Source organism: Panthera pardus, unplaced genomic scaffold (genome assembly GCF_024362965.1).
Source record: "Panthera pardus isolate Hobbes unplaced genomic scaffold, ASM2436296v1 HiC_scaffold_15, whole genome shotgun sequence".
Classification (NCBI taxonomy): Eukaryota; Metazoa; Chordata; class Mammalia; order Carnivora; family Felidae; genus Panthera; species Panthera pardus.
Genome location: NW_026526710.1, coordinates 74,330,071 through 74,345,421, shown reverse-complemented (window position 1 = coordinate 74,345,421; position 15,351 = coordinate 74,330,071). Strand labels below are relative to the sequence as shown.

Below are 15,351 nucleotides of genomic sequence, written 5' to 3'. Positions count from 1 at the left end.
AACCATTTGAACAATAACACAATGTACAAAACCAGATATATTTGATTAGTCTAATAAATTACCATGTATTTAATATTTAATATATAACAGAAAATATCTAACATCTAACATATACTATATAATTATACAACACAATACTTAACAAATAATAAAATAAGTAAGATAAATTAGTCCCCAAAGTATTCAAATAATTTCCATTTAATCTGCTAATTTTAAGATATTACTGATGTGATTTATTGTTTTGATACAACAGTCAATAAATAATGCTTATGACTAAATCATGATTTCACATAGGGAGCCACATTAAACTCTTCCAGTGACTTCCCCCATTCAATTGATATTGCTACTATTTACACTGCTGAATCCTCTTAGCTTCTGCTAAACTGAAAACAGTTTCATCAGTTTTGTTTCCTAAGACAACATACAATATCATCTGAGATTTAAAATTATTCATTATTTCTATTCTTGAGCAATGAATGAAAATCATATATTGAAATGTCATTTTTAATTAGGTCAAACCTCATTCTTCCTGCTAAGAGGTAGTGTATTGGACAGTCAGTGTGGGCTCTGTTGCTGGGCTATCTGCATTTAAGTTCTAGCCCTGCCACTTAAGTCTTATATAATCCCTCTGAGTGTCTTCAGTTTACTGGGGAGGAGAGGATGATGACAACCCTGTAAAGTCAATGAGTTAATACACATTTAGAACAGTGATTAGAATAGAGCAAGTGCTACATAAAAATTGGCACTCACTTTTATTCATAATGACCGTGAAAGGTAAATATTTGATAGATCGTAATAAACTTCTCACAGTAAATGGAAGAAAAATTCAACAGAGTTGGTCTAGAAAGGAACCCTCATTATGGGTATTCCCTGACATTATGGATATTCCCTGATCCCATACTGCCCCCATGGGCTCCATCTGTCCCATGTGGCATCCCTCTTGTACCAGGAGGGTTCACCATTCTGGTGGAGAGCAAAATACCTAACTGATGTCTGTCTGCTTTCCCCATCTAAGAACCAATGTTCTACGAAAACTACAATTCCTATAAAGCACTCAAGAATGACTTCAATTACAGATAGCCACAGCTTTGAGGCACCTGACAGGTACCAGCTATTTGGACGCTAAAGGAGCCAAGCCTGCTACATTGGTAATTTTCTGGGTGGACCCCGACCAGAATCCTACTGGCTTCATTAGATGAGGGCAGAACACAGTGAGTACAAATTAGTCTTCTGAAGTTCTTACAGATACAATGGTGCTGCCTAGAAGGCAGAACTGATGGGAAGGTGGAGATGGGAAGGAGATTGGTATGAACAACCAAGCATTTAGAAAGAGTGTTGGTCTTCTTATTGGAATAAACAAGGTCCTGGAGGCCTCTGCTGTGCCACATATTAACCCTTTATTTTCTGGCACAGAGGAAGGTCAAGGGAAATTTCTGGAGGGATGCTGTGAAGACTAAGGAGCATTTACACGTCTCAAGACAAAGTTTTATTGACCAACCAGCACGGAAGTATTTCAACCAATTTTCACAGTCAGTAGTGTTGTGTTGATATATAACACCTAAATATCAGCTCTGGTTTGGAAGATCAAAGGAAACGGTTTTACACCAGTTAGAGAAGTACATGGTTGTCAACTGTTGCCCATAAACAGAACTAAGCAAATTTTAGGTATGCATAACCAGAAATGCACAGCAAGACTGGGAGAGGAAGCTGGGGATTAGGATGTTCCCTATAGCCAATAAATCAGTGACATAACTTTGGTATTACCTTTTATAATTATATTCATATACCAAACTGTAGAAGGAAGAGAATTCCTCAAGTCATTTTATTATTTCTTGAATGTGAAAGAATCCAAATCTGTCTTTACAATGTTACTCACCTGCCACTCTTTCATCTGTTTCCCTGTTCCCATCATCTGAGTATCTTGCAAAGTCTAAAGAATCAAGAGTACTGATGCTCCCAGCTCGATCTGTAATAATGAGAAAAATAAAAGAAATTTATTTTTATTTAATTGTCAAGATAAAACACTAGAAATCACTTACCTATGATTATTATCAGTTAATAAAACTATGATTCTAAATTCTACTAAAACAGGGACACCTGGGTGGCTCAGTTGGTTGAGCATCCAACTCCTGATTTCGGCTAGGACCATGGGATCGAGCCCCATGTCAAGCTTCACATGTGGAGCTTAAAGTCAATCTTTCTCTCTCTCTCTCTCTCTCTCTATCTCTCTCTCGCTCCCTGCCCCTTGCTCCTACTACTGCTCTCTCTCTCTAAAATAAATAAATAAATTTTACTAAAACAATAAACTAAGGTAAAAGTGCTCACACCAATTAAACTATTTTCAAGTTTATTTATTTATTTTGAGAGAGAGCACACCAGCAAGGGAGGGGCAGAGAGAGGGAGAGACAGAATCCCAACCAGGCTCGACACTCAGTGTGGTACCCCTCAATTAAACTACTTTAAAATAACAAAAGTTTCCCTGCTCCCAACTCTGGCTAACTCCTTAACAATGTGCACACAGGCAGATTGCAACCAGTCCTGTTAAAGACAAAAAACAAAACAAAACAAAACAAGACAAAACTGAAATGAAATTTGAGCTACTGTCTGAGAGTTTGCAGACTGAATTCTAGAAAATAATTTCCAATGAAAAAAACAACACTTTTTGAAAAAATATAACAACATAGCACACATTTGTCCACCATACAGTCCAAAACTACTTCATACACAAGAACCAGTAAAATGTGCCCCAGTCTCAAGACTAAACACAATCAATGAGGACCAACCCGAAGATAATCCAGATATTGGAGTTAATAGACTAAGATTTAAAAATAACTACTAAAACTATGTTCAGTGAAGTAGAAGAATATGTGCATACAATGAAAAAAAAGGAGAAAAGTCTTAGCAGAAAAACAGAGAATATCAAAAATACCTATGGAAATCCTAATATAGGAAATTATCTGAAATTTAAAATCCTCTAAACAGTTTAATAACAAAATGGAAATAACTGAGGAAGGAGTCAATGACCTTCAAGATAGATGAATAGACATTATACAATCTTAAGAACAGAGAGGAAAAAAAAGATTAAAAGAAATTAAGAGCTCAGGGACCTATGGGAAAATAATGAAAGATCTGATAAATGTGAAACTGGGGTCAACAATAGGTAAGACAAGAGATGGGACAGATACAAATTCAAAAAGCTGAAAAAACACTAATGAAGTTAAAGAGAACAGAAATTAGGCACATCATAATCAAACTGCTGAAAACCAAAAATAAAGAAGAGAAGATATTAAAGGCAGCCAGAGAAAAATATTATTTTACATATAGGGGAACAGCAGTTTGAATGACTGCTGATTCCTCATAAAAACCCCATGAAACCAAAGATATCCAGATTGAAAAGGAAGAAGTACAACTATTTCTATTTTAAATATAAAAAAACTATGGAACCCACTAAAAGATAATTAGACCTAAGAAGTAAGTTTCTAAAAGTTGCAGAACATAAGATCAACACACAAAATTCAAATTTTTAGATACTAGCAATGAACAATCCTAAGGCAAAAAAAAAAAAAAAATATTTTTAAATTTCATTTCCGGGATGCCTGGGTGGCTTAATTGGTTAAGTGTTCAACTTAGGCTCAGGTCATGATCTTGCTGTTCATGAGTTCAAGCCCTGCATTGGGCTCTGTGCTGACAGCTCAGAGTCTGGAGCCTGCTTTGGATTTTGTGTCTCCCTCTCTTTCTCCCTTCCCCTTCTCATACTCTGTCTTTCTCTCTGTCTCAAAAATAAATAAACATGAAAAAAATTTTAAAAAAAATCCATTTCCAATAACATACAAAAGAATAAAATACTTAAGAAAGACACCCCAAGCTCAGAGATGAGAAGATCCATCCATGTTAGGGCAGCAAAAATCCTTAATACACAGATTCAATGGAAACCTTGCAATCCCTATTTTAAAAAAATCTTTGCTGAGGGGCGCCTGGGTGGCTCAGTCGGTTATGCAGCTGACTTCGGCTCAGGTCACGATCTCGCGGTCCGTTAGTTCGAGCCCCGTGTCGGGCTCTGTGCTGACAGCTCAGAGCCTGGAGCCTGTTTCAGATTCTGTGTCTCCCTCTCTCTCTGACCCTCCCTTGTTCATGCTCTGTCTCTCCCTGCCTCAAAAATAAATAAAACGTTAAAAAAAAATTAAAAAAAAATCTTTGCTGACTTTTCCCACCTTCTTTTGCAAATATTGAGAAGTTAATCCTAGAAAAAGCAATCTTTTTTTTTAATGTTTATTTTTGAGAGAGAGAGAGAGAGAGAGAGAGCGAGCAACAGTGGGAAGAGGCAGAGAGAAAGGGAGACCAAGATTCTGACGCAGGCTCCCTGCCACCTGCACAAATCTGGATGCAGGGCTCGAAACCCATGAACTGTGAGATCATGACCTGAGCAGAAGTCAGATGTTCAACTGACTGAGCCACTCAGGCACACCGCAATCTTTTTAAAAAAAAAAGTGTATTCATTTGAGTAATCTCTACACTCAATGTGGGGCTTGAACTCACGACCCCAAGATCAAGAGCTGCATGCTCTTCCGACTCAGCCAGCCCCGCACCCCCAAAGCTGAAGCAATCTTGTAAAAGAATAAGGTACACAAAAGGCTAATGGGTACACTGAAGGATGCTCAACACCATTTGTCATTAGGGAAATGAAAATCAAACCACAATGAATTACCATTTCAAACCCACGAGATGCCTATAATCAAGCAGACAATGCTAACATGTATTTCAGAGGATGTGGAGAAAGCAGAAACTGCATACATTGCTGGCTGGAATGTAAAATGGCTCCACAATTTTGGAAAAGTTTGGTAGTTCCTCAACATAGAATTCTCATATGGTATATACCCTAGGTATATATATACCCAAGAGAAATGGAAACCTACATTGACACAAAAGCTTGTTCATGAGTGTTCACTCACAATATTATTCACAATGACAACAAAACACAAATGAATCAAATGTCCATCAAGTGATGAATGGATAAATAAAATGTGGTATACCCATAAAATGGAGTATTAGGGAAAAAGTACTCACACATGTTACAATGTAGATAAACCCTGAAAATATGCTAAGTGAAAGAAGCCAGACACATAAGGTCATACTGTATTATTTCATTCATATGAAATGTCTAGAATAGGCATATCCATAAAACACAAAATAGATCAGTGGTGATAGAGGAGGATGAATAGTGACTACTAATGGATATAGGATTTCTTTTAGGGGTGATGAAAATGTTCTGGAATACAGAAGAGTAATGATCGTATAATTTTGTAAATACACTAAAACAATTGAATTGTACCCTTTAAATGAATTTTGGGTATATGAATTATACCTTACTTTAATAAAAAGACAAAAAAATCCAAGTGTTTGCCAAGATGTGGAGAAATTAGAACTCTCATATATTGCTGGTGGGAATGTAAAATGGTGCAGCCACTTTGGAAAATAGTTGGCAATTCTTCAAAAGGCTAAACACTGGAGGTACCAGGTGACCCAAGCCAATTCCTCTTCCATGCAAAACAAATGCAAACGTATGTCCACACAAAATCTTGTATATGATTGTTCACAGCAGCATTACGCACAATGGCAAAAAAAGTGGAAAGAACAAAATGCCTATTAACTGATGAATGGAGAAATAAAATGTAGCATATACACCCATACGACTGACTGTTACTCAGCAATAAAAAGGACTGAAATACTGATACATGTTACAACATGATGAAGCTTGAATGTATGCTAAGTGAAAGAAGCCAGTCACAAAATAGCCACATATTACATGTAAGAAATGTATAAAATAGGCAACACTATAGAGGTAGAAAGTAGATTAAGTAACTTCCTAGGGCTGGAAGATGGAGGTGAACAGGATGTGTGATAACGGGCGAGAAATTTCTTTTTGGGGTGATGAATAGGATCTAAATTTAGATTAGGAGATGGTTGCACAACTCTATGAATATACTAAAAACAACTGAATCATACACTCTAAATGGGTGAATTTTAAGATAAATTCTGCCTAAATAAAACTATTAATTTAAAAAAAGGAACAACTCTGGAGTCGCAATGAGAAAAAATGCAATTCAAATTCTGTATTCAACAAAAATATCCTTCTCAAATGAAGGCAAGTAAACTTAATCAGTTCCCTAAATACTTTTCACCAAAGGTCCTTGTGCCTCAAGATGCTCCTAAGAAGAGTTTTAAAAAAAGAAAGAAACAAAAATACAGGTGTGTATGTGTGTAACCTCAGGTTTTATACTGCACATCAGTGTATCAAAGAATCATAAAAGTCATGAGGTAAAGCAAAATAAGATAGCATTTCCCCAAATCATTTATCTAACACATTCCTTTTTTAAGTACCTATTTATTACCACAAGGAGATAATGTTACTCAAAACATGTTTTGAAAAGAACTGCTTTCCGTATTTTCTATAACTTAAAAGCATTCATTTGTTAAAAGAAATAATGTGTTAGAACAGTGGTTGGCCAGCCAAGGCCTGAGCCAAATATGGCCTGAGGCCTGTTTTTATATGATTCCCATACTAAGGGTGGTTTTAATGTTCCATCATTTATTCATTCACGAAACACGTATGAAGCACCATAATCTGTGCCAGGTACTGTTGTAGATTCTGGGTACATAACCAGTGAAAAGACAGATAAAGACGTAGTATGCCAAAAGATCAAGTACGATGCAGAAAAGTATAATGATAGAAAAGGAAAAATTAATTTATACAAAACTATCTCAACTCTTATTAGATCTCTGTGATGTAGTTGTTTTTTGTTGTTGTTGTTTGTTTTTTTAAACACAACTGTCTTGTCTCTTAGATTCCACTTCACTATCAGTGACTCCCAGATTCAATGGAGCCATGGAAGGCTTCAATCAGAAAATATTTTTAAAAAGTTTTTTTTTTTAATGTTTATTTACTTTTTTTTTTTTTTTAATTTTTTATTTTTGGGACAGAGAGAGACAGAGCATGAACGGGGGAGGGGCAGAGAGAGAGGGAGACACAGAATCAGAAACAGGCTCCAGGCTCTGAGCCATCAGCCCAGAGCCTGACACGGGGCTCGAACTCACGGACCGCGAGATCATGACCTGGCTGAAGTCGGACGCTTAACTGACTGCGCCACCCAGGCGCCCCTAATGTTTATTTACTTTTGAGAGAGAGAGAGAGAGAGAGAGAGAGAGAGAGAGGAGACAGACTCTGAAGCAGGCTCCAGGCTCTGAACCGTCAGCACAGAGCCCGACGCGGGGTTCGAACTCACAAGCCGTGAGATCATGACCCGAGCCGAAGTCTGACGCTCAACCTCTTGAGCCGCCCAGGTGCCCCAATCAGAAAACAGTTTAAACTGAGCCCTAAAGAATAAATGTCCACCAAGTTAACTAATGAGAGGAAGAACAAACAAGTATATGGAGTTTTCAAAGTGGAGGCCTAGCATGGTGTAAGTAGTAAGATTTCAGTGTATAGAAGCTACGAGGGGTCAGGCAGGCTGGGATGTAAAGGACCAGCAAGGACATTTTATAATAGTGTACGGGAATGAACCAGTCTGTAAAATACATTAATAAAATCGATTTTGCAGAGGAATCTCTTTCTATATTAAATTTTACACTTACACATGCAGAACTGGTTTTCCAAAGAAGCTTTTCAAGGAAGGTGGTTCCTCCTTAGTAAACACTAGCTCAGCTTTCTACTGTTTCCAAGATAGTACACAACTGCCTAGCTTTTCTACTCCGAAGACACTGTAGGATATTGCAAGTGTTGGGGCCTTTATTATCAAAATATATTGCTGTTTTCCTGTTTAGGAAACAATAGAAAGAAATGAGAGACTCAAATATTCCAATTAGGCAAAGGCTTAGTGAACTGCACTTAACACATGAACACCCTTCACACCCTATTACTATCTGTCAGGCACCATCCTAAGTGCAGGGGATTCTGAGTCAGCAAGACTGCCAAGGTCCCCGTTCTTAGAGAAAAGTCTACAGTGGAGACGAGAACATTAAGTAAAAAAGAAAATCAATCGATCAATCAATCAATTAATTAATTCCGAGGATCAAAATGGCATAAAGAAAATAAAAGAAGACAAAGCCAGAAGAGTAGGTAGTTGCAAGTTGGGGTGTAATACTAGTGTGCTCAGAGAAAGCCCTTCTGAAGAGGTGAGAATGAGGTATAAGAGTTTCAGACAGACCTGAGTCAGGAACAACAGAGGCTAGTGTAAACAATCTGAAACCCGCTGTAAACAGTCTGAATTTTATTTCAAATACAAAGAGAAACAACAAAGCATACGATTCTTAGAAAATCATTTTGGCTCATATATTTGGCTTAAATATGCCATATGCAAAAGTGGTTTGTAGGCACAGCAATTAAGCCAGAGAGTATTATGCTAAGTGAAGTAAGTCAGAGAAAGGCAAACACCATACGATTTCACTCATACGCGGAATTTAAGAAACATAACAAACGAGCAAAGGGAAAAAAAAGTGAGAGAGAGAAGCAAACCAAGAAACAGATGTTTTCTGTTGAACAAACTGATGGTTACCAGAGGGGATGGGTGAAACAGGTGATGGGGATTAAGGAGCTCACTCGAGATGGGCACTGGGTGTCTTATGGAAGTGACGAATCACTAAAGTGTACACCTGAAACTAGTATTAACTGCACGTTCACTGGAATTTAAATGAAAACTTAAAAAACGATACAATGAAAATTTTAAAAAGAGGCTATTACAGTCATGCAGGTAAGAGATAATCGTCAGATTTAAGCCGGAAAAGTGGCAGCAGAAATGTGAGAAGTGGTCAGATTCAGTTTACGTTTTTAATGTAGAATACAACGATGTGGGTTTAAGTAAAAAAGAGAAAACAAAATGACTCCTACAGACTTCATTTATTGAATTTATATTACAAGATACAGAAGGTGAACAGAGGAGCCTCACAGGTTCTGTGCTTTAAGTGCACGGTAGTGGTGGGGGAGAGTCCTTAGCTTTCACCAGATTTGTAAGTATCCCTAAACAGAGAACACTATATAAACATTCTCACTTAAGTGAAGAAATCAAAGCTGATACTTACTAAGGGTGACCTATCTGGCTAATGCAAAAAAGGGAAAAACTAGAGGCCAGGTTGTCTTTTATTAAAATGAGCCGCTTTACACAGTACTTACTATTTATATTGATGTAAGGAAATAGACCAGCTGTGTTGAGAAAGCACAATATGGACGACTCAATGCAAATTATAGAAACATAGATTTGGACCCCACATAGGGTTCCCCCATTTAAAAAAAATGTTTTTGTTAAAATAATCTCTATATCCTATGTGGGCTCAAGCTTACAACCCCAATATCAAGAGTCACATGCTCTTCAACTGAGCCAGCCAGGCAGGCACCCCCTCATCATCTTCTTTTAAAACAATCAGTACGTGGTAATGATTGAAATGATTTCACTCTTCTTAAAAGTTTTTTTTTTTTTTAACGTTTATTCATTTTTGGGACAGAGAGAGACAGAGCATGAACAGGGGAGGGGCAGAGAGAGAGGGAGACACAGAATCTGAAACAGGCTCCAGGCTCTGAGCCATCAGCCCAGAGCCCGACGCGGGGCTCAAACTCACAGACTGCGAGATCATGACCTGAGCTGAAGTCGGATGCCCAACCGACTGAGCCACCCAGGCGCCCCTGATTCCACTCTTCAAATAGAGCTAGGTCATTATCAATGTACCTTACCTTTAAATTCCTATTAAGGTGAACTAAGTAAAATTCCATATGTAGCACTCTTCTTAGAACACTGTGTTTGTATCCAGAGAAGCATTTAATTTCCTTATAATTTAATTATACCTGATAAATAATAACTTGCTATTAATTTAAGTTTCAACACAGCATAAACAAAAATGACAAAAAACCCAAAATATTACAGTATCCCTCATTACAGCATAATTTTATGCATGAGCCAAGAAATAACAGCAATAGTAAACACAGAAGTGTCCAAAGTTCACCTTGAAAGGGCACCTGGCTGGCTCAGTTGGTAGAGTATGCTACTCTTGATCTCGGGGTCATGAGTTCGAGCCCCATGTTGGGTGGAGAGATTACTTAAAAAAAGTTCACATTAAAAATGAGTTGTACTCAGGAACACTACTCAGCAACCAAAAAACAACTAGTGGTATGTACAACAACATGAACCTCAGTGCTTTATATGCTGAATGAAAGAAGCCTTACACAAGAGTACATACTATACAATTTTGTTTAAGTGGAGTTTTAGGACAGGCAGTAGTAATTTATGGCAGAAAAAAATCATAATAGTGGTTCTTGGAGTGGGGTGCTACCTGGGAAGGAGCATGAGAGAACTTTCGGGGGTGAAAGTAATGTATATATAGGCAGGAGTTTGGGTTATAACAGGTGTATTCTTTGGTTGAAACTCATCAAATGGTACACTTAAGACTTCTATATCTTGGGGCACCTGAGTGGCTCAGTCGGTTGAGTGACTGACTTTGGCTCAGGTCATGATCTCATGGTTTGTGAGTTCGAGCCCTGCATTGGGCTCTGTGCTGACAGCTCAGAACCTGGAGCCTGCTTCGGATTCTGTTGTCTCCCTCTCTCTCTGCCCCTCCCCTGCTCATGCTCTGTTTCTCTCTGTCTCAGAAACAAATAAACATTAAAAAAAAAAAAAAAAGACTTCTATATCTTATTGTCTTTATATCTTACCTTGAAAGAAAAATAATTCTAGATATTGAGCTCTTATTAATGACATGCATATTAAAGTATTTAGAGGAAAGTATACTGTTATCTGCAGCTTAATTTGAAAAGCATAAAAAATAGGATGGATTTTTGGATGAACAGAGGGTTGAGAAATATCTAGATATGAGACAAAGAAAGTAAAAAAAAGTAAAAATAATAAAATTTGTTAAATTAAACACTGCTAGGATCCACTGACTCCTAGATTTTAATATTAGAGTTGTAACACTAGAAAATAGCTATTATTGTCTTAAATGACAAAAAAAAAATTTCTTTTAATGTTTTCCCTCTACTGTTTGAAATTAAAGCTTATATGGTGAGAATTTGCTTTACCATGGAGGTTATTGATACATATTCCTTAAACTGCTTTCCAAAATAAGTATATACAGCAATCTAAATTCCATCTGTAGTAATGGCAATGCTTGGTATTATTATTTTTAATCTCACCAATTTAACATACCATAAAAGTATACCTTCCTTAATTATGCATCTCTGGTTCCTGGTGAACATGAACACTCTTTGAAAAAATATATTAGCCATCTACTTTAAGTGTGTGTGCAAATTTTCTATTCACATTCTTTGACCATGTATCTAACATCTAGATTTTCTGATATTAGTTTATCTGGCCATTACTGCCCTAACCAGAAACTCCACTTGAGCACTATATCCTCTACTCTTAGTTACATCTTAGCTCCTCATTCTGATCTCTCCAACATGTGTATTATGTATAAAGCATGTATACCCAATAGGATGAACTTTTATCAACCAATATTCTGGTATTGTGACATCAGTCCTCACTGTTTTATTCCTGATTTTCATGGAATGCTAAGGACAATGTTGGTTGTGGGGTGCCTGGGTGGTTTAGTTGCTTAAGCATCTGACTCTTGGTTTCAGCTTTGGTCATGACTTTAAGGTTCGTGCTTCAAGCCCTGCATCAGGCTCCATGACGATAGCATGGAGCCTGCTTGGGATTCTCTCTCTCCCTCTCTCTCTCTGCCCCTCCCCTGCTCTTTCTCTCTCAAAATAATGAATAAACTTAAAAAAAAAAAAGAATGCTGTTGGTTGTTGATTTCAGATCAGTATTTTTTTAATGTTAAGTATCCATCTAATGTTAGTTTTCTAAGTATGTCTTTCTTTTCCTCTTCATATTATGTTTAATCATACATACAGACCTAGGTTAGAGCTGTTTAACCACCATACATTATTTCTCCATTATACTGTTAGTATTTCTCTGAAATTTTCAGAGAACTCCTCTGTATAATGGGAAAGTCCTTGGGGAAAGCAAACATACACACAGTTTTCAAGTTGGCATTATTATGGCCATTGAAAAATATTTTCTAAATGTTTTTTTTAGTCCAAGCCAACCACAACGTTATGTTTTCAAAAAAAACCTAAATCTGACACCTGTCTAAATAATAAGATGTCACAAAAGTAAAAATCTCCTAATTCATTTAAATTTGTTCTATTTCAGAAAAAAAAAACCAGTAATGAAGAAAATAATTTCAATTTTGACTGAAATAACCTATAACAAATGTTGTAAAAGTACTTTGGATTTTCAGACTAATAACAGGTAATACTATAGCCTTAAGAGAAACATGCTTCTTTAATTCAGCCACAATTCTTTTCCAAGGCAAGTGCCTTTCTAAATACTATTAAAAGAGAAAGAAACTTTTAACCTCTTTTATTAAGAAGCTATCATATTCTAATATGGAGTATGCCACAAAGCATTTCTTCAAATTCTAGGGTTATGTAACTTCTTAATAATAATTCACTTTATAACTCAAGAAACTGAATGGCTCAGAAGTTTCATCATAGTTGGCAAACCGGTAAAACCTGTATGTAGGTTTCAAATTAGGTCTGAGAACTAAATTCATTATACGCAGTGTGACTATAAAGCATGCAGATTAATTTCATAAATCACATATGAAAGTCTCACATATATTTATTTTAATATTTTAGCACTATTGGCAGGATATACTTTTACAACAGTTCGAAAAACTGAAAAGGTATCTTTTATGGAAATTACATAGTACTTTAAAAACTGACTGTAATTAGGGGCACTGGGTGGCTCAGTCAGTTAAGCAACAGCTCTGTCAGCTGTGCTGACAGCTCAGAGCCTGGAGCCTGCTTCCGATTCTGTGTCTCCCTCTCTCTCTGCCCCTCCCTCCTCCCTTACTCATGCTCTGTCTCTCTGTCTCTGAAAAAATAAATAAACATAAAAAAAAAAAAAGAATTAAAAATTTTCACTATATACTCTTCTTTGTACCATCTAGTTTTGTTGGTATTTTGGTATTTTACCCCCAAAGGCATTTAATACTTTTTATAATGTGAGCATTTGATAATTAAAAAGTCATGAAAGTACCCAATTCATAATGAAAGGATAGGGAGAAAAGTATTACCAAACAATTAGCTTTATATTTGAATTCTTTCTGTAAAGGTGGTTTACTGAACCATGCCTAAATAAATCTATGTCATAGTAAATAACAAAGAAATATAAACTATAGAAATTCAATATATAGAAAAATAATAAATTATCCTTAAACCTGAGGTTGTATATAAACATTTTAATATGTTAACCACTTAAATTAAGTATGGATCTTACAGATCTGGCAAGGACAAAACTTACATTTATATTTTCTGATCCTCAATTTTTCTCCAATGCTGGGGCTCATTTCACGGACCCCTACGTTCAAAATATTTGAAAACTAGAGTATTAGAGATAGTCCAACCCCCACATTTTCACAGATGAGAACACAGAACTATGTATTCATTCAGTATTTAATAATCCTCAGTGGGGAATATAAATTTGGTAAGAGTTGGTCCTTGCCTTAAATAAGCTTGTAAGTCACTGGAATTAAGTCATGTATATAGATAACAATGATACAATCAGATCACTGTATGTTAAAGATTCAATGAATTAATCTGTGAGTAAGGCAGGAGTAGAAACCAAGTCTCCCAGATTGCAGTCGGCTGTCTTTTTCTCTTCGTCACAAGATTCCACAATGGGCTAGGCTTCAAAGTCACAAGACTAAACCTTAAGAAAAGACTTAAATGCAGAAACTTTATAACAAACTATTTATTTAAGTTAAATCTTCTATAGTGCTGGAGGATTTTGCCATATGAACAGTTGTCAGGCAAAAGGGAGGGGTATTAATAACTATTATCAATAATTATTATTATATTTTGGGGGCAGTTGAGTGGTTCAGTCAGTTAAGCATCCTACTCCTAACTTCAGCTCGGGTCACGATCTCACAGTTCATGAGAGAGCCCACGCCGGGCTCTGTGCAGACAGCGTGGAACCTGATTAGGAATCTCTCTCTCCTTCTCTCTGTGTCCCTCCCCTGCTTGCACATGTGCGCGCTCTCTCTCTCAAAATAAATAAACATTAAAAAATTACTATTGTTGCATTTTTAACATGTTTTGACCACTTGTTCTATGCCAGATGCTGTGCCAGACACTTTCCGCGTGTAACCTTCTTTAACCTTAGAACAGCCCCTCCACAAGAGGAGTCACCGCCCTCTGCCTCTTACAGTCGAGGAAACAATGCAGAGTCGCACAGCTAGCAAGTGGCAGAGCAGAAATGCAAAGTCAAGCTCTCCGATGTGGAGGCCTGAGCTCTAAACCATTAAGTTCTCTTGAATAATAACTCAGGGCACGGAGGTTCAGATCTCCCAGGCTCCAGGTAAGCTGGGCGTGATAATGTGAATGGCCTCAGAAAGATCACACTTGACTGGGCTTTGCTCAGGCAAAGCTGAGGGAATAGGCTACAGAGGGAAAGGCTAATTCTCACAAGGAATATGCTAAACTCACATATTTAGAGGATACTACTATCTACCTAAAGGTCATTTCTTTAGCACATATTCAACATTTATTCAAAGCTTTTTGCCCGGCATGGTGTTAGGCGCTGGTGACACAAAGACAAAACATGGTCTCCTTTCAATACTCGTGTAAAATAAACATTTATAAATTGCCTACTTTAGGCTTTGGTTCCAGGTATGAAAGAAGACACAGATATGAGGCATAAACTCCAACTAACATCTTAAAAGAAAAAAAAACCTAGTCAGCGAGGGGCACCTGGGTGGCTCAGTTGGTTAAGTGTCTGACTTCAGCTCAGGTCCTGATCTCACGGTTCGCAAGTTCGAGCCCCACATCAGGCTCTGTGCTGACAGCTCAGAGCCTGGAGCCTGCTTCAGATTCTGTGTCTCCCTTTCCTGCTCTCACTCTGTCTCTCTCTCTCTCAAAAATAAATAAACATTAAAAGAAATTAAAAAAAAAAAAAAAACCTAGTCAGCTAAAACTAACACCCCAAAAATTCACTATTAAGAGTTTATTACAGGGCGCCTATGTGGCCCAGTCAGTTCAAGTGTCCAACTCTTGATTTTGGCTCAGGTCACAATCTCATAGTTGTGAGATCAAGCCCTTGGTCGGGCTCTGCACTGACAGTGCGGAGCCTGCTTGGGATTCTCTCTCTCCCTATCTCTCTGCCCCTCCCCTGCTGTCATGTAAGCATGCTCTCTTTCTCTCTCTCTCAAAATAAATAAGTAAACATTAAAAAAAAAAAAAAAGACATGCTCCAGGCTGAGCTATAAAATAAAAAAATATATATACACACATACATACATATATAA

The 15,351-nt window shown here is 37.1% G+C and overlaps 1 protein-coding gene across 9 annotated transcripts in view; it reads right to left on the bottom strand.

The window, feature by feature from the left end:
• The window catches only part of RELCH (RAB11 binding and LisH domain, coiled-coil and HEAT repeat containing), a 114,162-nt gene that overhangs the window by 87,634 nt on the left and 11,177 nt on the right, over positions 1-15,351 (bottom strand). For all 9 annotated transcript variants that reach the window (XM_053902798.1, XM_019463850.2, XM_019463845.2 and 6 more), the window contains exon 2: positions 1,877-1,966. In XM_053902798.1, the coding sequence (XP_053758773.1) occupies positions 1,877-1,966 (90 nt within the window). The remainder of the gene's footprint in view (positions 1-1,876; positions 1,967-15,351) is intronic.